Source organism: Aulonocara stuartgranti, assembly GCF_965226115.1.
Source record: "Aulonocara stuartgranti genome assembly, chromosome: 14".
In the NCBI taxonomy this organism is placed as follows: Eukaryota; Metazoa; Chordata; class Actinopteri; order Cichliformes; family Cichlidae; genus Aulonocara; species Aulonocara stuartgranti.
This window is the reverse complement of record NC_138950.1, coordinates 23,001,978-23,027,014: the sequence shown is the minus strand read 5'-3', so window position 1 is coordinate 23,027,014 and position 25,037 is coordinate 23,001,978. Positions and strand designations below refer to the sequence as shown.

The following is a 25,037-nucleotide window of genomic DNA, read 5'->3' as shown; positions in this document are numbered from 1 at the left end:
TCTTCTTTAATCCCTCCACTTTACATGCTACACTGCAGCTGTGACTCTGTTTGCTTTTAAAACTCCTAGCTGACTGACTTGAGATCCATTAACATTAATTTGGCTTGTTTCACACGACTGCCTCCCTGTCACTCAGTCCAGCTCTTTCAGGCTAAGGTTACAGCAAAGCACTTGATGTACTTTCACACTGACCGTTCAGGTGCAGTGGACCCCTCTCTGGTCTCGTACGTCACTTCCTTTTAGTGTGAGTCTGCGGGGCCGCTGTACTGTCTGGCTGGGACGGAGGGCTTCAGTGCTAACCTTATTAAACTCCAAAGAGGCGTTTTCTTTTCTCCTGGATTGTTCTTTTTAATTACTTGTCATCGCATTTACCTGCCCGGCACTTCGCACCTTAGTGGAATCTGTTCCCTGGTCTGTTCACACACGTTTCAACAGAGAACTGCAGCAGCGACTTGAGCAAGCACGCCGCCACTACCGCTGTTGTTGTCAGAGAAGAAAACAAGCTCGGCGAGCAGTCCGCTAAGCTGTGTGATCATTGACAGAGTTCAATACACACACGCTTCCAGTGATATCTGAGGGTAGCTCTGCGATAGCGTAGCTCCGAGCCTTTTCAAAGAAGCGACGGCTGGGACTTCTTCGTTGTCACTGAAGCCGAGGTAAGAACAACCAGAGTAACGAGAAATACCGCAAACGGCTAACTAACATGCTAACTAGCTGCTAGCTTGAAGGATATTTTGGCTAGCTGCCTTGTTTGGTCGTAATGCGGTCACGGTCAGTGTCCTCGCTGCTACCTGACGCGCCACTTGGCCTAGCTGCACATCGGCTATAATGTTAGCTGGGAGTGTTGTAACTACTCTACTCATAAGCTAGAGAAGCTTTGAGCCCGCTTTGGACTTGGAGGAGTAGCATTTGTTGACTTTGTTTCAGTTAGCTAGCTACACCACTGGAGGATGTGGACGTGTTAACTTTACGGTAATGTTTACGTTTGGCAGATTGTGGTCGCGCTGAGTACGGTGCTTAGTTTTAAATTTGAATTAAATTATATTTTCCGACAGAGTAGCAGCATATATGTCGGCTTGCCTCCGTTTCTTTAAGAGTTGCTGCATTTTAGGGCAAAAAACAACCTTAACGCTTGGCTGGTAGTGTTGGGAGGAGAGGTCACGTCTGTAAAAACAAAGGGGTGTAAGTTTACAAGGAAATGTCCTCCTTGTTTATTATCTCAGAGAGCAATTACCTATTATTCTGGCCAAGCTGTGATAACTAAGGATAGTCATAAAAAAAAAAGAAAGTCTGAAGTCGAGGGGAGCCTTATCTGTTTCATCTTTGTAAACAAGGCAGTTCAAACAGTCTTTGTGACTGTACGCACTGTAATATTCAACCCCTTCATTTTCACCGAAACGCTGCGAAATTCCGGTAAACCTATTATCTAACATAAGCTGTTGATTCAGGACTGACCCTGGATCACCAAGGCCTCTCCACAAACATTTAACAAGAGCCGTTGTTGCTTTTTGACATTACACAGCGTTTCAGCCATTTCACTGTTAGATGAGCGGCATTGATTTCCTGATCACTTTCACTTGGCTATTGCTCGAATACGAGGATCTGCTACGTTTGGCTATAACGTGACAGTAAAAAAAAACAAACAAACAAAAAAAAAAACACCGGGGGGTGGTAAAGATTTGTCAGAGAGATTTGCATGAGATAATGATGACGGCACCTGGAGTGGTCATGATAATGATGTGCAAATTGCAGCAGTTTTCTTTTGTTGTGGAGTTGCTTTTCAAAGTGGCAGAAGGTGGAGAGTTTACTCAGGCACATTGCTGCAATGACAGCAGTCAGATAGGCATCAAGAGCAACACTTTTTTTTCTTTGTGCATGTGTGTCAGTTTCAGTTTGTCTTCACCGTTTTGCTTCCTTTAGGCATCGTGTCTTCTCGTATTCATTTTCGTTCCCCTGCACCTTAGTGAACATTAAAAACAATTACTTGAGGCTATGTGTTCCTATTCAAAGTGAGGAACCGAATTGTCCATTCAGGGAACGTTTTTAGTAGTTATCGACAACTAACATTACACTTTTCCGATAATCCTGTGCAGCTCTGCGTGTTTCTTATTTAAATGAATGTAGATAACCTATTTAACTTGGCTTTTTAACTGGCTTTGTTGTATTTTACCTTTCATACTCTTCTTGGTTATTCTCAATTTAACTGGCGTGCTTGGTTCTTTCCTCCAGGTATTTCTTTCTTTTTTTGTTGTTGTTATCTGAGCCACAGTGAGGCACTTGACCAATAAGAACAGCTTGCACAATTTCCACCAACCTGTCTGCAGCCCCCTCCCTACCCAGACAGTCTTCTGCCCCAGCATGAATGAAGTCAGTGTTGTGAGAGAGGGATGGCTCCACAAGAGAGGTAAGGGGACCTTTGTGTTCAATATCCATCACCTGAGTCTGCATTAAATGACATAATTTTATATTTTAAGTATTAGCTACTTCTCGTGAGCTTGTCAGGGGTTCCTTTATTGACAGAGAACAGCTGTGACAGCCTTATTGGATTCCCAGTGTAATGATGTTCGAGTACATGTATAGGAAAGTCAGACATCACTGGCCTCTCTTTAAAAAAAATTAATAAATAAATAATCTGTTTTTCAGGTGAATATATTAAAACATGGCGTCCTCGTTACTTCATCTTAAAGAGCAATGGCTCCTTCATTGGCTACAAAGAGAAGCCTGAGGTGTCCAGTGACCACAACCTCCCACCACTCAACAACTTCTCTGTCGCAGGTCAACTTTCCCTTCTGGCTGACAAACTTGAGTCAGTGCAATATCTAAACTCTGTTTTATTGTTGGTGCCTTCAGCTGAAGTGTCTGTGCTTTTGCAGAGTGCCAGCTGATGAAGACGGAGCGCCCCAAGCCCAACACGTTTGTCATTCGGTGTCTGCAGTGGACCTCCGTTATTGAGCGGACTTTCCATGTAGACAGCAATGAGGAGAGGTAAGACTTCCCACTCTCTGTGGGAAAAGTGTCGATCACAGTGGCTTTAGGCTGGTGCATCTTAAAATTCTGTTTACTTGTGAAAATGGCTTTTGTCTGTAATTTGTCTCTCCATACTACATAAATATCCTAAAAATGAACTTAAATATTGTTCAGAGATGACATAAACTCTGCTTGAGCTCAATAAACCTTGTTTTCTTTATCATCATTTGCAGAGCGCTGTTTCACTAGAACCAGACTCCAGTTATTTATTATTTATATCCAGTTATTATTTAATTGCTCTGAAGTGGATTTTGCCCTTTCTTTTGTTTCAGATACATAACAAGTTTAAATAAGTGAACTGATCATACATGTGCGGTCTTGGAGATTACAGATTTAAAACAACAGCAGAGTTTTATATAGCGTTGCCATGGTATCCAAATGTTGGCAATATGTTTTTTTAATTTATATGATACAAAATCCTTTGTGTAACCAAGTTGATTTTAGTATGTAGTTTTGATCACATCTTAAAACAGCTTTAAAAGAATAAAAACGGAAAGACACAGAATGGACCAGAATTAATCCAGAGTCGATAAATGGGTCATTGTTAACCACACTCACTGAAAGCCATTTAGTTTCCAAGTATGAGCAGCCATCATAATCTAAAGAGAATTCAGGGCCAGATTAGGCCTGATTATTCACCTCTAACCCAAGCATTCGTCATTGGGCTTTGTTTACATCGTCTCTGCCAAGTAGCAAATCCCAGCAGCCCCTAGATGACTAGTACACGGATTATCCTCTACCTTCTAAACTTAGCATGCTAGACTACAGATTTTCCCACTGAGATTTATTTAAATTTTGACTACTTTGATGCATGTGTGTTGCTCCAATCAGGGAGGAATGGATGCGATCGATCCAGGCGGTAGCAAACAGCCTGAAGAGTCAGCAGCAGGATGAGGAGCCCATGGAGATCAAATTTGGCTCCCCGAGTGACAGCAGTGGCATGGAGGACATGGAGATTGCTGTGTCCAAATCCCACACAAAAGTGGTCAGTATTTGCACAAGCAGTGCCTGGCAGCTGAGTGTATGCTGTGTTTGTCCAGCTAAGCTCATCTTTATTGAGCAAGTTGTTCAAACTTTAAGCCTCTTTCTCAAAGCTTTTTTTCCCCCCTTGGTTTTGATGAAGCAATCTTTAAAGGAGTTCAGGGTAACATTTCATTATATATTTTATCAATTGCTAAGTCACTTCAATTGATTTTGAAGATTGTTGAAAATAACAACCAGTGAGGTTGTTATTGAGTATTAAAAACATATAACATGTATAGCTGTTAATGTGTACTGATCAAATACAAGTTTGTTGTTCTGTAAAGAAGTCTTAATTTATGGGGTAAAAGTGTTCCTATCACATCTTATCCCAGTTGAAGTGTTCTGCTTTACTTTGTGTTTGTGCGATATAATTCAAATTGTGATCTGCCTCCTTGTCACCTCCCTTACATTCTGTACACCAGAGGCCTGCACAAGTCTTTGAAGTAATTCTTTGAAATGAATATCAGTCCATCTTGTTGCTTTTGTTTCTCATGCAATATGAAAAATTAGCAATATTTTGAACTACATCATGGCATAACATGTTGCCTGTCATTAACACGAGAAATCAACATGCTAGGATACATCAGCAGTGTCCAGTAGCTGTTACTTTACATTTTAGATAGAGGTAGTTCCGATGTATTTATACATAACAACACATCCTTCAGTCCAATCAGAGTTCGAAGATGAAACATTGGTGGCATCTTTGAGAGTTGAGTTTCGTTCAAGAGCACTCGTAGACCCATTAATTTGTCTCGGCTGATCTTTGACCTCTGTTTTCTCAGACTATGAGTGACTTTGACTACCTGAAGCTTCTGGGCAAAGGGACATTTGGTAAAGTGATCCTGGTGAAGGAGAAGGCCACAGGGATGTACTATGCCATGAAAATCCTGCGCAAAGAAGTTATCATTGCTAAAGTGAGTCCTGTCACATCAATATGTGTAGTAGCAGAATTCTGAGCAGTTAGTTAGGTGTTGTTTACACTCCAAGTACTGAATGTGTGTTTATATTTAGGATGAGGTGGCACACACAGTTACAGAAAGCCGAGTTCTCCAAAACACACGGCATCCTTTTCTAACGGTGGGTAACGGTGCATCTATTGTTGTTTCAGTTTCTGCTTTCCTACAATGACTGGACTTTCATCAGTATAAAACAGTCAGTAATTCATCTTCCCTCTTTTACAGACACTAAAATATGCATTTCAAACACACGACCGGCTATGCTTTGTGATGGAGTATGCAAATGGGGGAGAAGTAAGTCTTCCTCTTCCTCTTTCTCTTACTGTTGTGTCATTTCTTTGCGTGACCTTTTGGAAAATGGCTAGTTGCAGAAGGGCAAAAACATAGAGGACACTGCAGTATTGGGTCACATTAATGAATAAAAAAGAATAGGTTTGATTTGAGAAATGTATTCCAATGTGCTTTTTTCTTTTCAGGAAATCCAATGTCTTGAGAGGATTTACGAATATTTTTTTGAGCTCTTTCCTGTTTTTAATTCTCTTGCAGCTCTTCTTTCACTTATCCCGGGACAGAGTATTCACAGAAGACAGGGCTCGATTCTACGGTGCAGAAATAGTGTCAGCACTGGAGTATCTTCATTCACGCAATGTAGTTTACAGGGACCTGAAGGTAGGAGGATTTCTGGCTTTGACTGTATAACAGTAATGTATACATATATTAAGGAGGGATGGGAGGGATATATAGGGATTAGCTAGTAAGGGAGTAATGACTTGATAGCATCATTACTCCATGCAGCATCTCTGATGCAACACATCAAAGCATCCAAGTTTTGCAGTCACACTGCAACAGGACAACAAATAAGCACTTTTAATATGTACAATAAGTATGCGATTTTAAATTATTTTCCCAGCATGGCTGTGGGCTGATTTGACTCTAATTTGAATTTCTCCCCGCACAGCTGGAGAACCTCATGTTAGACAAGGACGGCCACATAAAGATAACAGACTTCGGCTTGTGTAAAGAAGGGATCACAGACGGCGCCACCATGAAAACCTTCTGTGGAACCCCGGAGTACTTGGCACCAGAGGTAATTCAGTGGTTGCTTTTATTGTCATGAGGGTGGTTTGTGGACAGTATGATGTAAAAAGGCACCAGTGACACAGAGCTGGATGAGACAAGTGGGATAGATGATAAACAATATTACCTTGATAAAAGGACCAGTCACAGTATTCAAAGTGGCCATTTTATCAGAGGATGTCTGTTGCCACCTTGTTCCCAATTTTCTTTTGTGATGGAAAAAATGTTTACTGATATTCCTGCACCGCTATTTTCATTGTTTGGTTTCTTTCTCAACACTTTTCATTTCTACCCTGTCAGGTGCTGGAGGACAACGATTATGGTCGAGCAGTGGACTGGTGGGGATTGGGTGTAGTGATGTATGAGATGATGTGTGGCCGATTGCCTTTTTACAACCAGGACCATGAGCGCCTCTTTGAGCTTATCCTAATGGAGGAGATCCGCTTCCCCAAGAACCTGGCTCCTGAGGCCAAGGCCCTGCTGGCAGGCCTGCTTAAAAAAGATCCCAAACAGAGGCAAGTTGTCCCATCACAATAAGCACTACTTTATGAATATTATGAAGAATAATTAGAGAGAGAATTAAATGGCTAAGTTGAACCTTAAAGATTTTTACAGCCACTTAACCAAAAATAAACCGCCTAAAATATGTTTTTGATTAAAGCTTAAAATCCTTGAATACATGAATATTTATTCATTGTTTTGAACTTTATCTGCAGCATAATGGATACATGGCAGCAGTTCAGCTGCACTTGTTGCACTCTGTTAGTTTTCTGAATCTTCCACTGTGCTCAGAGGCACCATGTATTCAGCTATAAAAGGAGTAACCATGTTATTTAAGCCCATGTTCTTTCTTGATTTGTTTTGGCTCAGGATAATGGCCATAAACAGGAATGTAATTAGTTGTTGTTTTGACCAAGCACTGCGTTTCTGGTAATAGTTGGAGAACTGCTAATATTAGCACATTAAGGACTGCCTGCAGGCTTACTAACACATTGCATATGGTAAGGAAATGAAAAATAAATTTGTCTACAAATTGGTAAATATAAGTCAGTGGAGACCAACACAACAAGTGCTTGTTGTGCCCATCTAATGACTGTGTTTTGTACATTTATTTGTAGCTGGTGAGTGTGTGGGTGGTGGTGACGATGATGGTGTTTTTGTTGTGTTTACAGGCTCGGAGGTGGTCCAGACGATGCCAAAGAAGTGATGAGCCACAAGTTCTTCACCTCCATTAACTGGCAGGATGTCATTGACAAAAAGGTGAGATGAAAACAAACGATGGGGGAAACTGGATGACCGGCATGCGAACTGACTGATTTCCTTCTTCTCCTCAGCTTATTCCACCCTTCAAGCCACACGTAACATCCGAGACGGACACGCGCTACTTTGACGACGAGTTCACAGCACAATCTATTACAATAACTCCTCCAGACAAGTGTAAGTGCACTTAAGTGGCTGCTTTTCTTTGTGCTTGGATTTATTTTTCTAAGCAGCTCTAAGTTGTTGTTGTTTTTTTAACGTCTAGTTTCATCTTTGTATCATCTTCTTCTCTCCCCTCCAGATGACAGTTTAGACGTAGAGGATTCAGATCAGCGTACTCACTTCCCTCAGTTCTCCTACTCTGCCAGCATACGGGAATGATCCCTCAGACTTTTGAATGAGCAGGCAGGCTGACACACGATCACAATCCCACATACACACTTGCACTGCTGAGGAAATTTGAACGACACCAACAATTTAAAACAAAAAAAAACAACAAAAAAAATAAAGGAAAAAGAAAGTGGCACAAGACACATTTTCATTCTGTTTTTAACGCACACATACTGGCAAATCAGACAAGACACAGATCATAGTAGTAGGGAATGAACACACACAGACCCTGAATGACTGACCTCAGCAGGTTGGTGTGGATAGACTGGCAGCTTTGTCTCTGTAAGTCCTCTCAGGGCTTGCGTTAGGCTTCCCTGCGGGACCTCTGCTGCAACACATCAGAGCCTTGACACTTTGAAAACCAGGTTATGCCAGCAAGTAACACCTCTTTACCAGCTGTTCCATGCTTCACACACACAAATAAACACACACCAAAATCTACCAACTCATGCACAGACTGCATAAATGTACTTGATAGAGTTTTACAAAACCAGTATAATCAAGATTGGGAAAATCACAGCAATTTGATGATGGGGGAGACAAAGTTTGATTTCATCACTTGTTACGGTTTTAAATGTAAAGCCATATTTCTGCATTTTTTTTTTTACATTTTTTTTTAACAAGTGCTCTTTCTGGAACTTGCTGTTACAAATCAAGAGTGGGATTTTTCCCTACAGTTGGGTTAAAGGGGGGCAATAAGGAAGAGGAGAAGGGTAAGGAGGGGTTGCCATTACTGTTTGCACTGCGTGTGTGTGTGTGTGTGTGTGTGTGTGTGTGTGTGTGTGTGTGTGTGTGTGTGCGTGTGTGTATGCAAATGGTCGAGCAGATGTGTATGTGCATATAGGGTGCAAGAGAATGTATGAACAACCATTTTGAGTCTCAGCCATCCATTCGTGTCTGTTTTTATGCACGATGTTTTGGTTTTTTTTTTTTAACTCTGAACTTTTGCTGGAATATGGACAAGAGAGGACGCCACCGAGCACACTAAACACGCTGGGTGTTTTGTTTTTGTTTGTTTTTTCTTAAGGGAACAGGCATGTCATTTATGATTGGCTGGCTTATTGCTAAGTTGAATCAGTCTGGATTATAAACTGGGATCGTGTGTATGGCTCACATTTGCTTTAAAATACTGCATTAAATTTATCTTGATGCAGCAGACAAGCTCCTAGCATCCAAAGTGTGCGACTAACTTGTAGCCAGTTGAAAGTCTAAGCAAGTTTTCCTTCAGGCTAGCCGAACTTCCATGTTGAAGCAGTAGGAATAGAAAGAAATCCCCCCCCCCCCCAACCTGTCTACAGAGACCAATCTAGAGGAGAACAGACATCTACTGCTCTCACTGGAGAATTTGGCACCAGTCGTTTATTTTCAATCTGTATTACCAATTTTTTTTTTTTTGTGTGTGTGCTGTTTTGTTTTTTTTTTATTTAGCCCGTGGGTGTCTCCCCTGTATTTAGAGAATGAGCGTTCAATCATTGGTAAGAGGCCAAAATTTGACTGAGTTGTTAAACACTTCACATGATTCCACCTTTGATGTTTAGTCTTTGTGTTTTTAGGGTTTGTTTTTTTTTTTTTTTGGTTTTTTTTCTTAAATTCTGTGTTGAAGCACTTAAATCTGTGTAGCTGTACATCTGGAGCAACAGTCTGCAGGTTTACAATCAGACTAAAAGCTGCGTGAGCTGTTTGACCGACCTTCAGCCTGCGAAAGAGGAGGAACTGATGGAAACGCGAGCGCTGATGTTGAAATAATAAAAGCCCTGAACATGATATTGAAAGAGTACTCAAATTGATGAACGTGTATTCCATAATGCTGGAAGAGGATGCTGGTTGCTCTTTGAACTTAACTAAAGGAACATCAAAACTTTTTTTTTTTTTTTTTGTATGTCATCATTTTTTGTTTGGTTTTTTTTCCATTCTCCCCCCCCCCCCCCCCCCCCCCCCCATCTATTTCTCAAACCTTTGAAGACACATTGTCTTGTTTGAGTATACGTTATATAAGATATATATTAAACTTTTTTTTAAACCACTTTCTTTTAAGTTCTTCATTTCAAGGGGATTCCACGTGAGGATTGCTTATGTAGCAATTTGACTTGCATTGTCACATCAGACACATCAAAAATGAATTTAATGGTTTTATTAATAATAATAATAATAATAAGCTGATATTGGAATAGGAGGGAAAAATGGAAGTTTGTCACTTTTTACTTAAAGAGACATTTGCCCCAAAATGGGTTAATTGTGAGCAAGCCAAGAGCAGCACTTGACTGAACTTACTGTGTATATAAATATTTTCTGCAACAAATCAGCATTCTCTGGGACATCCCTCGTGTCATGTCACATCTTTATTTCTTCAATTTTAAGTTTGTGTGAATGTTGTGGTGTGACAGAGTGTGCCTGTGAGTGAAAGTGGTGAAATAGACACGAGAATCTAAAGGCCCCTGCTCCTCAAATGATGATGATTATGTGGTGATCAAATGGCTTTGATTTACAGTTCACAACTCCAGCACCTCTTCTCACTGGCTCAGGCACAGCCATCATACTCTAGCCTAGCGTCCTGCGTTTTGGAAACAGCAGGATCAGATATCAGAACCATTGCACTGATGGACTCCACTGTGGACTTGCCTTCATTGCTATCACGGCCATAAGGGGGTGCTGCTGGACTTCTTTTGATATTGGTTGTGAAGCCATACACTGAACCTCGCTGCTGGCCACGCTTTAAGCAATGCTTCAATGCTAAACATGCAAGTTAATACCCCTGACCTCTCCTGTAGGCGTACACGGGCACAACAAGTGCCTCTTTATTATTTTGTAAATACCAAAAAAAAAAAAAAAAAAAGAAGCAGCTAGATGGGGAATGCAGCATTAGTAGAAGGGGAGGCCTGCAGCTTCGTAGTGTTTGATTTGCAGCTTTACTATGGTTATCTTGCTTCTTTGTATATTTGAATGTGATCAGCAGTCAGGAATGTCACACCTGATGCCGGTATAAAAGATTTTTTTCCTCCCCTTTTTTTTTAATATAGATTTTTTTTTTGCTTGTTGCTGTTAGTTAAGGCTCAGAGGGCAATGAAAAAAAGCAATCTCTAAGGGGAGGACTTTGTCCTGGAAGGCATTTCCAGCCCCCTTTTGCAAGACTTTACAATGTAACGGGTGATACCTGCTACAGTATGGTAGCTTATAACATTTGCAACTATAATGTGCCAGTAAACATTTTTACTGAAGAAATCTGTGTGTGTTTTTCTTTCATGAACTTGGTCAGTGTAAGCTACATATACATGCACTCCTTTTCCTGGATAAGGTTGTCAACTAAAGGGACTGTACGTTTAGATTAATGTTATACAATGAGTGTTAGAATTTAAATATAGATGCATATTAGGCCAGAAATAAATTCAACCCAGACCTAGTTGAAGCCATGAGATGCTTTGAAATACCATTTGTGCAATTATTTGAGAAAGGACATTTCCTACAAGCCAATTCTAGCAACTCAATTATTACATCATTTTGTAATTCGACGATTGCACTATGATAGCTTTGTTTGTATTATAAAACTAGTGAAGGAACATGGCCTCGCGTTGACCTTCGTGGGGTTGCATAAAATGCCCCAATTATGAGAGTATAATATAACCGTTAGCATTGTTCGATCTCACTAAAACGTAAGTCGCGGTGGACAAAACATTTCATTTAAGACTTAAAGTTCATCTTTTTCCTTGAACTACGCAGATGAATTTTATGAGCTTTTAAGGACCCATGAATGTCTCACGGTTTGACGTTTTCGCTACAATATGCATTTTTGCGCAATCTCCATTTGTTTATTTAGCCATCTATCTGGCTATCCACCGGAAGTTCTAACCTGTCCATCACACCATTGACCCCGCCCCAATCAGTGGGCTCACCTGTCTTTATTAATGGCTGTTCTGGCTGCACGACTCTGCTCCAGGCCTCCGTCGACACCCGTGGATAAGTAGCTGCAGCGGCCGTGCATGAGACCTCTGTCTTCGGCTGTGACCATGGCCAGGACTGGGTTCTGCGACACCAAGCCTCTGCTGGACTTACACAAGAAGGTTTGCTCGGTGTGCTCCAGAGACCCAGTCTTAAACATATGTGATATACTTCTAAAATCAACTGTTAGAATGAAGCATGGAAATTTCTTCAGTTTCCATGCTTCATTTCTTTTCTGCCTTAAACCTTGGTGTGCTTGCTCAAATGCGGTGAGAATTTGGGCAAGCTGGTGGAGAAGTGAATGAGGAAAAGTAACCTTTACCTCATTAATCACATTCCTTTGTTATTGCACCCCGTTATCATCTCACAGCAACATAATTAGATGAGTCTGAAACTTTTTTTTTTTACTGCACTGCAGTCACCTTTCTCAAAGTCTACAAGTTTCTGTTATTAGACTGATTGTGTTCACCTGCCATGAGTCCATGTGGCTGTAACAGGACCTTGATGTGAGGCACGCTTTTTGAACAAATCATTGCAGAGATATACTGTCAGCAGATTGTCTCACAAACTGTACTGGGGGGAGAAATGCATAGCCATTCAATTTTAATGTCAGAATCAGAAAGTGTCAGTCAGTTACCATCTGTGATCCCTCCAGGCGGATGAAAGGCGAGCCCCACTAAGAACCTGGGCTAATGCCTCTGGGCCTATAGATCGCTGGCTGCCTGTAGAAGCAGACGAGTCCAGGATGAACTTGCTTAAAATGGAACCAGAACGCAGATGGGTATGCTTTTTGTCTCCCAACACTAACATGACTTCATGTACTTAAAGTGACTTAATGTATTCTTTTGCCAGCTAAGTGTAGAATAGTTGCAGGAATTCTGTGTGGATGTAAAGTTCCTCTCTGGAGAAAAAAGTCTGGGTTAGAATTGGTGCTTTTATTTTTTCCTTGCCATGATCATAAGAGTTGCAAATTGAGCATCATTTTGCAATGATCAAATGTGTTCTCTGCAGGAAAGGAGGCTGTCCTTGCAAACCAGTGATGGCATCATCATGGGGTTTCATGAGGACAGTAGGGCATGGTCACCTGGTAAATTAATTGGTATGTTTTGTTTTGAAAGATCAGAGCCATAAAACCACGTGGTGCCAACATATAGGATGAATGGTTAATAAAATTGAATTGTCAGTGCTCATAAGAGGGAATATCGTTTTAAATCTGCTCAACGTTTATAAACTTGTGCTTCTCTTGCTGTCCTGTATAGCAGAAGGGTGTGTAGAAGATCCTGTGCTGCTTTATCCTTGTGGCCTGCAGGGTCTTCCTAGCCTACAAGTGCTGGTTCCTAGTTTGTTGCGCCATGAAATAGAGAAGGCATTAGAGAAATTAGATGTCATATGGGACCGGACATATGCCTGGGAGATGTTTCTAGACATGATGGTGAGACACAATTAAACCCCTTCATGTCTTATCTGAGTTAACCTTGTCTTTCAAGTGGGCTGTGTGCACAGGTCACTTGTAATGTGACTTCACACACTTATTATTGCACTCTCATCCTTTATTTTTTTTTAATGTGCCTTCTGTCTTCTATTTTCATCCTTTAGCGAACCCAAACACAGAACTCTCTTCCCACTGCTGACCTCCCCAGGTATTTTACTAATGCCACTCGAGGTATTCTGGTGGATTGGCTCATTCAGGTTCATGTAAGTCCCATTTAAAGTAGATTAATTTTTAGCTAATCAAAGACTGTATCCCTTTGTTGGGTTGTTTGTAAAAAGTAAAACGGGTACTGGGCACACAGGACACGCATGAAAACACACCATCAAAGTAAGTGGATAATGTTGGGTTAATCTATCTAAAAAAAACTATGAGCATACATATTGTAAGTTTGTAAATATGTAAATGGTGTTATTTATATACAGTTCAGGTTATTGCACATAGAATTTGGTATTGCACAGTGGTGGTTTATAGAGGGAAATGGGGAAAGTTGGGGGGCGGGGGTGGGACTGTGTTATCGGTGCGTGTAGAAGTTGAAGAAAACTGTTTGTTTTGTTTTTTTTTGTTTTTTTTGGGGGGGGGGTTTGAGTCTGTGGGCCTTTGTGCTGATGCATCTTTAGCATTTTCCCCAAGGGAAGCAGGCTTCATACAGCTTGCTCGTATTAGCTGATAAGCCTGCACTTCATGTTCAACTCCAAAAAAGCCAAGATGGAAATATGTGAAAAGCTAAACAGCAATGCTTTTAAAATGGTAGTGTACAAATTAATGGATGGCATCACTGTGGTTATGTATGTACATCTTCCATATAGAGCATAGGTGTCAAACTCTGGCCCGCGGGCCAAATTTGGCCCGCAGCCTAATTACATTTGGCCCGCGAAGCCATACCAAATTATTATTATTAGAGCTGGCCTACTGGTATTATACAGCTAATATATATATTGTTTAGTATTAAGCTTTGCTTGTTCCATATTCAGTTTTTCAGCAAAACGTGTTTGAGTCCATAAGAAAAGATTCATTCTTATATCTGGAGGAATAAATATATTTCAATAAATATTAACGTTAGCCTGCGACTTTGTTCCAGTTTTGAATTTTGGCCCACTGTGTATTTGAGTTTGACACCCCTGATATAGAGTATGAAGGTCCTGTTTTGTTTTTTCCCAGGAAATTATGCACTTTCAAGATGAGACCCTTTATCTGGCTATACACCTCCTCAACTGCTCACTGCGACTAATCAAGGTGACCACAGCCAATCTGCAGCTCCTTGGCATGGTTTGTCTCTTCATTGCTGCCAAGAAAGAAGAGTGTCTTCTCCCTGAGGTATGCTGCCTCAGCACTCCATGTCTGAACAGATACAGCATCCTTGGATCTCTAAATAAGCCGTGAGCATGTTCAATACAGTGTAATTTGGCATGCCTTCATAAATATATTTTATGTTCTCTTGTTTTTTTGTGATTAATTGGTCAGCCTATTCATCTGGCCTGAAGCTCACATGGAATTTTTTTTTTTTTTTTTTTTTTTTTTTTTGTTAAGAGAAAGGTGAAAACAAACTACCTAAAGATGATACCCTACCCAAAAACATAGATGGCCTGAAAGCAGCTATCAAAGCAGCTTGGCTTCAGTAACATTTCAGGAGTGTCACAAGCTGATCACCCACATGCCATCCAGCACTGATGCATTAGTTTGTGCTAAATAATCCTTATCGAAGTGCTGAGTGTATAAACATACTCTTCAGAAGCTCAACTTTTTAATTCTTTTTTTGGTATTCATCTTAAGAAATATTATTTTGAGATACTGGAATTCTGAATTTCTGGAATTTCACGAGCTATATGCTATAACAATAAAAATGAAGTGTATGAAATATTTCACATTTTGTAATGAATATATGAAAGTTTTACCTTTTCAGTTAATACAAAAAACCCATTCACCTTATGATCTTTTGAGATTCACTACTATTTTTAATCTTGCAAGTTAAGACGACAAACTTCTTTTCTAAAGCTGTTCTATCTTGTGGTGATTGCTCCAGGTGTCTGGACTCTGCTCCCTGATGGATCACACCTATACTAAGCATCAGTTTCTGCGAATGGAACGCAAAGTCCTCTCCGGCCTCAAGTTTGAGCTATCCTATTCTCAACCTCTTCATTTCCTGCTTATTTTTGCCTCCGTTGCTCACTGCAGTGCCATGGTAGATGGACAACATTTTTGTCAAGATGTTTTGTACATATTGATCAGAAAGATCCAGTGTCACCCCATCCTGTTATTTGTGGCACTAGGTGGTGTGGATGGCTCGTTATCTGCTGGAGCTGTCGCTCCTGGAGGGCCAGTGTGTGGTGTTTCTGCCCGCTCAGCTCGCTGGAGCCGCACTCTGTTTGGCCCGCCAAGTTGTGCAGGAGCCTACAACACCAGAGGGAGAGGCTGCCTGGTGTTTAGTCTCCAGCATTCATGTTGGCAGGTCAGCAACACATTTATTCATCACAAATTAATTAGTTACCACATTTACATCTATACAAAGCTTTGTTACTTTCGTAGTGGTTAGTTTAATGTCTGTGCTGCTTTTTTTTTTTTTTTTTTTTTTTTTTTCTTTCTTTCTTTCTTTCTTTCTTTTCAGTGAAGCTACTCTTATGAAGATCATGCATATTCTAGCCAGTGCTGCTGCCAAGGCTCAGACCTGTGCTACTTTTCTTAAATTTTCATCTCCAGAAACCATGCATGTCAGTAGACACCCAGGACTGAAAAATGCCTCCAGTCTACTGGGTGTATGCAGTTGACATACCTGATTTGAAACAACTTGATTACATTGTTGAGCTTCAAAGGTGCTAAACTTGTACAAACTAGTTTAAACTAGTTATACTACACTAGTATAACTCAAGAATGTCATTCCTTTGACAAAAAACTTCCAACCAAAGCAGTATCATCTTGACTATGGATCATGAAGTGTTGACATGTAATTGGGTAAAGAAACAAGTAAGATTTGTTGCCAGACATATGTACTGACCAACTTTGCAGCACACCTGTTTTATGAACTTATCTTGTAGCTGATTTAAGAAATATATATTTAAACTGTATTGATGTGTCCTTGTCTTGCCATTTTGTGGAGAGGATGTCTGAATGCCAAGTTATTTGAGAAAGTTTTAATGTAAAAAAATAAAGTGTCTGTTGCTGAGTATTGACATCCGGCTTATTCATTTTTGTATAAATGTGGAATACATTTAAGTCCAGTGGCACCTGGAAAGTGTTTCTTTTCAATGGCACAGGAATGTTTAATAAAAAAAGTATAAAAGTCTGAAGCCACCTCTAATTTCTTTATATTTTGCTAGAAAAAGTGGAAATGGGTGCAGAGACGTATTGTGCCAATGTACAGGAAACTGGAACTTGTCTGTCAATATTTGCTTTGACCACATTTATTCTTAAACACAACTTGAACACTCTTAATTTCTTTGAGTCTTCAGGAATGGTTTATTGACGGATATGCAGCGATCTTTGGATATTGCTTGTCTTTTTGTTCTGTTCTGTCAAGATGATCCCCAAACTCTAGGAAGACTAAAAAAAACCAACGCACACAATGGAACACTATCAATGCTTTCACTGCATTAGCAGAGTGTTTGGGCTCATCTGACCTAGGTACTCTAGGTTCATTATTCCATGAATTAAACACTTACTGTTGAATCATCCTGACTACATCTGTGTGTATATATAAGAGAACTCTTTATTGTCATTGCACAGTCATATATAGTACAGTAGTACAATGAAATTGGAAAACTGTCCTTTCGCAAATGTGTCTTTTGACCCTCTTGGTTTCCTGCACAAGCGCTGCCTTCCTGCGCACGTGTTTCCTATGATTGGCTCTTGGAGTTCTGTCACGGACCAATGGGAGCTTAGCTGGCGGAGAGAGCTCGTTTCGTGTGTGTGTGGTAGGTGGTACAACAGGCAGCTGTGGGTTCAGTTAAGGTAAAACAGGACGAACACACGTTTAATTGTGTCGCCGCTGGGCTGTCCTCCCACAGTGTTGTTCATACTTACAGGATCGAGTGACAGCGTGCGGACACTGGTTATGTTTTGTTTTCACTTTTTCGGATCGTTTCTGGGATCGGCGACGTCAAGCTAGGAAAAATTTAGCCACTGTAATTTCAAAACAAAATCGTCGCAGTTTGTCCGGTTGGATAAAAGTACAGGTAAGTAGTGACGGAAGAACCTAAACTCAACAAACAACTATATATTGCACTGAGTAGTGTATAAAATATATGATACTATTCACAGAACCGCGTCTTTTTACTTTTTTTTTTTTTTTTTTTAAGCTGTGAGTTTTATTTTGAAATTTATCGCATATGGCGTTCAACTTAAACAGTTTGATGGACGTTGCCTAATTTCAAACAGTTTTAACCCTAGTTTTTTTAAAACAGCAAATTTGACAAAGCACATATAAAATATACATACTGGATATACAACAGCTATAACATTTGAGCGTTTATGGACAGCATTTTTTTTTAAAAAGCAGAGAATCTAGAAAACAAGCCTTAGAATGGTATAATTGGCTGTTTTACGTAGAGGTTTTACGTTTAGCTTATGTCAACAGATAATCTACACACAGCGTTTATATTGCCACCACCGTGGATACTAAATGTATTTTTTATGTTTTTGTTTGTGTGAGAGGAAGTGTATGTAAGAAGAGGGCCGGACTTAAAGTTGGGTATTACATAACACGGGGGGTGGGGGAAGAGTGGTGTTGTTCAGCTGACAGCGGGCTGTGGTGCCTTCATGGAACCAGCCCGATAATATCATAAATGCTGTGATGATGTCATCAGTCAAGCCCACCCGATTGGTAGGATAATATCTTTAAATTCTTAAAGAGCAGCCATTAAAGTTAAAAGTCCTTCAACTGCACAGCCATGCATGCTGCTGTAGTTAAATCGTTATCATCTCAACTCATCTTTGAGACAGAGAAATCACAGTAGAGAGCACAGAGGGATAATATCAGATTGTAGCTACAGTTTGTGGGCAACATGAGGAGTTCTGTGTATTACAGCCTAATTGTAAGTCATTTTAGTATCTTCATTAAAGCCGAGCTTTATCATGTCAGTTTATTTATATCGGTGCCTGCGTTGTACAGTATGAATTGATATGATTACTTGTTTCGTCCTTTACGTTTTGTTTTACAGAACATAATGCAGGGTGACATGCTTGGGGCAATTTAGAAATGGTGCTGGCAGATAGTTTTTCCCAGCTGAGTGACTGTCTTCAGCACATGAAGCAGAGTGCACATCACAGCTGAGCAGACAGTGGTGTGGGGTCAAGCAGGTAAGCTGCAAACGTGTGTGAAATGTGTTGTTGGAAAGTTAGAAAACCAGAAACCCATTTTTCTTTAACTTCCTAATATAATTATATGTATTTGTATGCTGATACATGGTACAGTTGAGTCCTAATTGAATAACAAGATCAGATGATGCTGGTATGTAATTCTGTTGTCTTTCCTATAATCTTGAACTATTGTTTACACATATACTGCCCTGTCAGTAAGTGTCTTGCAAACAAACTTATTTTTATTTATTTAGCAAAGATCCATCAACTAACATTTATGTCTGTTTGATGGTATTTCTCACAGGCCTTTGGCAGAAATCTTGGTTGTTTGCACCATGGAGTACTGTGGTGCAAACAACAGTACTTTTTTTGTAGACTAACTCCAAAGGCATTGGGCTTTATACAATTAGGTCAGCAATTTACTGGGTAAAGAATTTTTTGTAATTTTCCCTCTGTAGAAGTTTGTTATAAATCAAACTGTCAATATGTGGTTGGAGTAAGCTGAAGGCATGCAAAAATTAAATGCAATTTGCATTTACTATTTAGGAATTACAACTATTACAAGAGACTTACAAATAATTTAACAAACAATTTTAAATATAAGAATTGTTATTTGTGTTATTTATTTACCAAAGTCCTTCACACTAAATGACTACCTGAAGTCTAGAACCCGTGGACATCACCAAATGCTGTTTTTCCTTCATTGAGATGCTCTTCCAGGCCTTTACTGCGGCCATTTTCAGCCACTGCTTGTTTGGGGGCCTTTCTGTATTTAGTTTTGCATTAAATGATCGAACATTGCGTTAAATGATCGAACATTGCTTTGTTGAGCTGAGCTCAAGCGACAGACTTGGCTATTGAAGAAAATATTTCTTTGCCATTAGAAACTGTTGAGTTGCTTTTGCAGTAGGCTTTGGGTACGTATCCATTTGCATTGTGAGGTGCAGAATCTGGACAGACGTTTCCTCTTGCCTCTTCTATCAGCAAACATCTCATCAAGAAATCCTAGTGACCTAGTTCCACTGGAATAATACTCCCTCCACCATATTTGACAGATAATGTAGTATGCTTTGGTTCATGGACTGTTTTTGTCTTTGAGAATACTTTTCTCAACATTGTGGTGCAGACTAACTTTGGTATATTCTTGTAAAGTCTTATCTGGTTTTCCTGTTCTTGAGTGTAATCAGCTCTGTATTTCCATTCTTAAATGTGTCTTTTGATTGTTACCTTGACAATGATTGCCTCACCTATTTCCTCTGTTCTTCACCTGGTTAGCTGTTGTCAAGTTCCTATCAACCAAGGAAATAATGTCATCATGGTCTTTAGTCATCTTCTTTTAGCCTTAGTCGTCTTCAATTCAATTCAATTCAGTTTTATTTATATAGCGCCAAATCACAACAAAAGTCGCCTCAAGGCGCTTCATAGATACAGAGAAAAACCCAACAATCATATGACCCCCTATGAGCAAGCACTTTGGCGACAGTGGGAAGTAAAAACTCCCTTTTAACAGGAAGAAACCTCCTGCAGAACCAGGCTCAGGGAGGGGCGGCCATCTGCTGCGACCGGTTGGGGTGAGAGAAGGAAGACAGGATAAAAGACATGCTGTGGAAGAGAGACAGAGGTTAATAACAGATATGATTCAATGCAGAGAGATCTGTTAATACATAGTGAGTGAGAAAGGTGACTGGAAAGGAAAAACTCAATGCATCATGGGAATCCCCGGCAGCATAACTAAGGGAGGATTCAGGGTCACCTGGTCCAGCCCTAACTATATGCTTTAGCAAAAAGGAAAGTTTTAAGCCTACTCTTGAAAGTAGAGATAGTGTCTGTCTCCCGAATCCAAACTGGAAGCTGGTTCCACAGAAGAGGGGCCTGAAAACTGAAGGCTCTCCCTCCCATTCTACTTTTAAATACTCTAGGAACAACAAGTAGGCCTGCAGAGCGAGAGCGAAGTACTCTAATAGGGTGATATGGTACTACAAGGTCATTAAGATAAGATGGGGCCTGATTATTTAAGACCTTGTATGTGAGGAGCAGGGTTTTGAATTCAATTCTGGATTTAACAGGAAGCCAATGAAGGGAAGCCAAAACAGGAGAAATATGCTCTCTCTTTCTAGTCCCTGTCAGGACTCTTGCTGCAGCATTTTGGATTAATTGAAGGCTTTTCAGCGAGTTTTTTGGACATCCTGATAATAATGAATTACAGTAGTCCAGCCTGGAAGTAATAAATGCATGAACTAGTTTTTCAGCATCACTCTGAGACAGGATATTTCTAACTTTAGAAACTTAGTTACAGCGCTTTCAGAAAGACATCTGCTTTGATAAAGTCTACTCTCCACTGCTGTGTAATCAATTATTGTAAATGTAAATGTTATCAGGAAATGATCAGACAGGAGAGGGTTTTCAGGAAACACTGACCCGTGCAAGAATCTACCAAATTGTTGGTAAACATTGTATGCTATCCTTCTAATAGTTTTTTGTTTTTTTTAAATTTGATTTCATTTTTTCCAGCCTCACTTGCAACACTCTCTCTTTGGACCTTCATTCCAGTGAAAGGACACCCTGTGAAAAACAGCTCTTGCAATTAACCATGGATCTGTTTATCTGTTTAATTTCTCAAGGAAATAAAACACAGGGCTGGGACGCACCTGGCATCAGGGATTTGTCCAATTGCTTCTGAGCCTCTGAATCTGAATTTGTGCAACATTTTTGTTAAAGTTGAGAGTATGTGCTTCAATCACACTTTGATTGTTTAAAATCCAGTTTTGTGATTTTTTTTTTAAAATTGATTAATTAATTAATTAAAAAAACATATGGGCATGTACATGGCTTAATAGAGTCCTAAATGTATGTCAAGATCTGGTTTATGGTTAGGACTTAAAAAGTATCTGTCTAACTGTGTCTTAGTGAGTGATGTTAGGACCATCTGTTCAACACTGTGGTTAATGTTGCTGTCTAAGGAATTTTAACCACACATCAACTGAAACAGAGTATTCCATTTTACAAATTAAACTGAAACAGTTACCCTCCTATAGTATGAAGTATGAGGATATTGCTGTTTATTTGTGGATTATATATATGGTAAACCTGTTTAGGGTTACTATTTCCTACATCTTAGCACAGAGGAGCTATTTAAATTTCTCTGATTTTCTTGATAGGGTCCAGTATGCCAAAGGAACAGCCTCCATTGGATCAGCACAGCCTTTGTGCTGCACCCAGCAAGAAAGTTAAAGATAAGAGCAACAATACAGCTCTACTGGCTATACGTGACATTAAAGACAAAGATGACTCAAGCAGGAGGGGCTCCCACTGCAGCTCCGAGAAGGACTCTGGCTTCTCTGGTGAGTCCAAGTCGATATAGCGAACGTTTCATATTTTATTTCATAGCTATTCACCATGCTTTTTAGATTTATATACAAGCCAGTGCAAGCATTGATACCTTCACTTCAACTTTGCTGGAATAATATCTAAAGCATCTCCTTGAATTCAAAGTGAAAAGGTTATTACAAATATATAGTTTTAGCTTTTGGGGTTAGATTTTCATCTATGCGACATTCCTAAGGGACACGGTGAAAGTTGATTAGAAGAAAATCATAATGCAATGAGTATTGTTGGACGTTCTTGTGTGGCTTGAGTCATTTAAGAGCATCTAATGCACTTTTTTAAAATTTCAAATACAAATAAGAAAATAAATAAAACAGAAATACAAACACTGTGCTACTGATACCACAAAAGAAGTGTTGACTGTAGGAAAGCATGCATGTTGCTCCTGTCTTCCCTTTTGTGAGAATAAAGCAAATGTTTGCCTAGTTTGATTTGGTACTGCCTGATAAGGTAGTGAGGGGAAGAAAAAACATCTTTCTGCTGCATTGTGTCACAAAAAGTTCAACTATCCTCTTGAATGTGGCGTTCAGCTGTTAGCATTTCGTCCTGTAATAACTTTTCTGCAGATGGTTCAGACTGGCAACTTGAGGACCAGAAGAGAAACAAAAGCCAGTTCAGAGCCAGTGAACATGCAGAAACGTCACAAAACCAAGAACGTATGCAAAGGAATCTTGGAAAGCATTCCGTGATGCCTGATGGTCATGACCAGCCACCTGTTTACATGATCAAGAACACGATGCTTAACCAGGTAAAGAAGGATACAACCAACACAGGATAGTCTTTCAGAAAGAAAAATAATGTTCACATCAGATGTACGGTGGAGCTCCTCACCAGTGTGTCATATTGACTTTTCTCTTCCTGTTTTGTTCCAGCAGTCAGATGTGACCCAGAAAAGAGGCCAGCTTCTCTGGGGAAACAGCGTCACTGACATCAACCATTCGGGTTCTCGTCAAATAATCCTTCTCCAGCAGCCAGGATTGTTGCCTGCTACCTTCCAGCTATCAAAGCCCTTGTCCCGAAAGTTTAATGTCTCAGAAAGGAAAATACCTGGTTCCTACTTACCCATACTGAACTCCTACCCACGCATAGCGCCACATCCCAGCAAGAAACCACCGGATAAATATTCAATCCACGAATGCCAGAGTCTCAGCAAGAGGGTGTGCTCAGAACAAAAGGGTGATGGCCCGTCTGTGACCCGAAATCTGCCAGAGCAGCACCTTCATAAACAACCTAAGTTGGCACTCTCAGCGACTGGCATGCCGTGTTCTTCTCCACCCCAAGATCAACTGTCTGCCTCAAGTCCCACCCCTACTTCCATGAGCCAGAGATCCCCATCTGTATCCAGTCAGGACACCAGCTACTCGTTATTCACAACCAGTTCGGCTGGACTTAACAGAGATGCCACCACCAGTATTCGCCACCGACGTTTTCTCAACACAGTAAAAATCCTCAGACAGTCTGGTCTGCTGGACATTACATTGCGCACAAAGGAGTTGATGCGTCAGAGCAACGCCACAGAGAGGGACCTCTCCCAGCTGCGGCAGCACACAGAGCTGCTGTGCCAGGCTGCCAGAAACCCCAGCCTCAATCTAAATGGTATCACTGTTTGGGAGCACCTCCATCAAGCTATGGCTGAGTCAGGAAATTATCCCAACCTTAAAATCCTGCAGAATATCCAAATCTCAACTGTGCCAGGTTCTGCCGGTCCATCAGAAAGGATTTCCAAAGGAGACACCAACAGGCCACAAGCTGCTGAGACCACACAAGCCCTGCCAATGTGCCTTCTCAGCACCATGCCAGAGCAACACTGTGGTGTACAACAACAGTCAAAACAAGACAGGAAGCTCAAGGCCAATGAGACATCCTTAGACAAAGCCAGCTTTACACCTCCTGACAGTTCTACTGGTTAGCCCAGTTGGCAGTGCCTTTTTGAAGGGTGAGTTTTAGTTGTGGACATTTAGTTTTATGAATATTTTAAACCCAGCGTTACAGGAGTCATGCAGAAAATCTCTGTAGGTCCATGGAAATCAAACACAGACGTAGCTTTAGTCCTTACTGTGCGTGTCACAGTTTTCGGACTTAACTAATGGCTTAATGCACTTGAGTGCAATCAAAGACCAGATTCACCATCTGATGACAGATGATGGTAAAATGTGTGCTTGAGATGCACTTAAAGAAGAGGAAAAAAACGTGTTTCCCTGGGAGAAGGGAAGGGGAGTGGCACTTCATGCAGTGGTGACATCTGCAGTATATATTATCAAGTTTGGTTGTTTTGCTGTTGTTTCAAACCAACCACATTCAGGGAAAGATGAATAGAAACAGTTCTTTTATACCTGTATCACCAACATCGGTGTGATTATTCTGTGCCTTTGATAGCACAGCTGAAGCTAAAGACTCAAAATATAAACTGTTCAACACTACACTGGACATGTGGATTTCTGTCCAGTCTCTTTTCCACAAAGCCTTAAAGCTTTTTTTCTTTTTTTTAAACAGGGGCACATTTACATCACAGGCTATCATGCTGTTGTTGTTGGTTATAACAACTTTCTTTCTTTTACAAACACAGCACACATCTCATGATAATGGAAGCAATTCTGCAACAAGCTCTATGTATCCAGTCATACCACATCCTCTCATGTAGCCGCTTTATTTTTTACTTTTTTTTCTTTTTTTTTGATCAAGCCACTAATTGTTGCTTTTGTATGGTCATTTGTTTTTGCTCGTAGAAAACCACACTTTGGTTTATAAATGTAAAAATTTGAGTATAAACGCTGTTGTTTTTGTTTTGTTTTTTTAATGCATAGGGTATGTGCAAGATTATTCTCTCTTTCTGCATATGAACACATTTGTGAAACTTAAGGTGGTTTTTAATGCTAAGTTTTCATAATTAAGCTATTTAAATAAAACAATATGGGAAAATGGTCTTTATTTCAATGTGGAGTTTTTCAAGGTGAGTCTCATATTATTGTTGTGTTTTTGTGCCACATGTTTACTTAACCTTGAGTTATTCTAGCTGCTGCTATGGAAACTGACAGGGTGCTTCATGTGGTAGAAGTGCAGCACTGTCTCTGGTTCCTGAAAGCCATGGAAATAGTTTCCTTTCCATTTGCTGGATTGTGTGGATTGTAACTCTTGTCTACACTGTGTTCTTTTCCTAATGAAATAACATGCTGACATATGTCTGTGAAGGTTCTCAGTCATCCAGG

General features: G+C 40.2%; 3 protein-coding genes across 10 annotated transcripts; all 3 read left to right on the top strand.

Annotated features, from left to right (window-relative positions):
- Window positions 1-245: 245 nt before the first annotated feature.
- akt2 (v-akt murine thymoma viral oncogene homolog 2) lies at window positions 246-9,757 on the top strand. 3 transcript variants are annotated; one of them, XM_082503472.1, is made up of 14 exons: window positions 246-656; window positions 2,325-2,404; window positions 2,644-2,775; window positions 2,874-2,985; window positions 3,859-4,012; window positions 4,833-4,964; window positions 5,062-5,127; window positions 5,232-5,300; window positions 5,553-5,675; window positions 5,965-6,093; window positions 6,384-6,598; window positions 7,256-7,343; window positions 7,418-7,520; window positions 7,645-9,757. In XM_082503472.1, exons 2-14 carry the CDS (start codon window positions 2,359-2,361, stop codon window positions 7,722-7,724), a joined length of 1,449 nt encoding a protein of 482 aa, XP_082359598.1. In that variant the 5' UTR covers window positions 246-656; window positions 2,325-2,358; the 3' UTR covers window positions 7,725-9,757. The 3 variants fall into 3 exon arrangements, with proteins under 3 accessions (XP_082359598.1, XP_082359596.1, XP_082359597.1); XM_082503470.1 differs by having other exon boundaries at window positions 2,230-2,404; XM_082503471.1 differs by lacking the exon at window positions 246-656 and adding an exon at window positions 875-972 and having other exon boundaries at window positions 2,230-2,404.
- Window positions 9,758-11,574: 1,817 nt separating this feature from the next.
- On the top strand, window positions 11,575-16,322 carry ccnp (cyclin P). Of its 5 annotated transcripts, none has more exons than XM_082503476.1 (9): window positions 11,576-11,797; window positions 12,322-12,447; window positions 12,678-12,765; window positions 12,926-13,098; window positions 13,263-13,361; window positions 14,317-14,472; window positions 15,179-15,337; window positions 15,426-15,604; window positions 15,761-16,322. In XM_082503476.1, exons 1-9 carry the CDS (start codon window positions 11,708-11,710, stop codon window positions 15,918-15,920), a joined length of 1,230 nt encoding a protein of 409 aa, XP_082359602.1. In that variant the 5' UTR covers window positions 11,576-11,707; the 3' UTR covers window positions 15,921-16,322. The 5 variants fall into 5 exon arrangements, with proteins under 5 accessions (XP_082359600.1, XP_082359599.1, XP_082359602.1 ...); XM_082503477.1 differs by having other exon boundaries at window positions 11,578-11,788; XM_082503474.1 differs by having other exon boundaries at window positions 11,575-11,797; window positions 12,929-13,098; window positions 15,179-15,878.
- A 706-nt stretch (window positions 16,323-17,028) lies between these two features.
- On the top strand, window positions 17,029-24,753 carry LOC309687878 (CLOCK-interacting pacemaker). 2 transcript variants are annotated; one of them, XM_082503147.1, is made up of 6 exons: window positions 17,029-17,100; window positions 17,175-17,324; window positions 18,309-18,447; window positions 21,606-21,788; window positions 22,398-22,579; window positions 22,704-24,753. In XM_082503147.1, exons 4-6 carry the CDS (start codon window positions 21,614-21,616, stop codon window positions 23,739-23,741), a joined length of 1,395 nt encoding a protein of 464 aa, XP_082359273.1. In that variant the 5' UTR covers window positions 17,029-17,100; window positions 17,175-17,324; window positions 18,309-18,447; window positions 21,606-21,613; the 3' UTR covers window positions 23,742-24,753. The 2 variants fall into 2 exon arrangements, with proteins under 2 accessions (XP_082359273.1, XP_082359274.1); XM_082503148.1 differs by having other exon boundaries at window positions 17,029-17,324; window positions 22,707-24,753.
- Window positions 24,754-25,037: the final 284 nt, after the last annotated feature.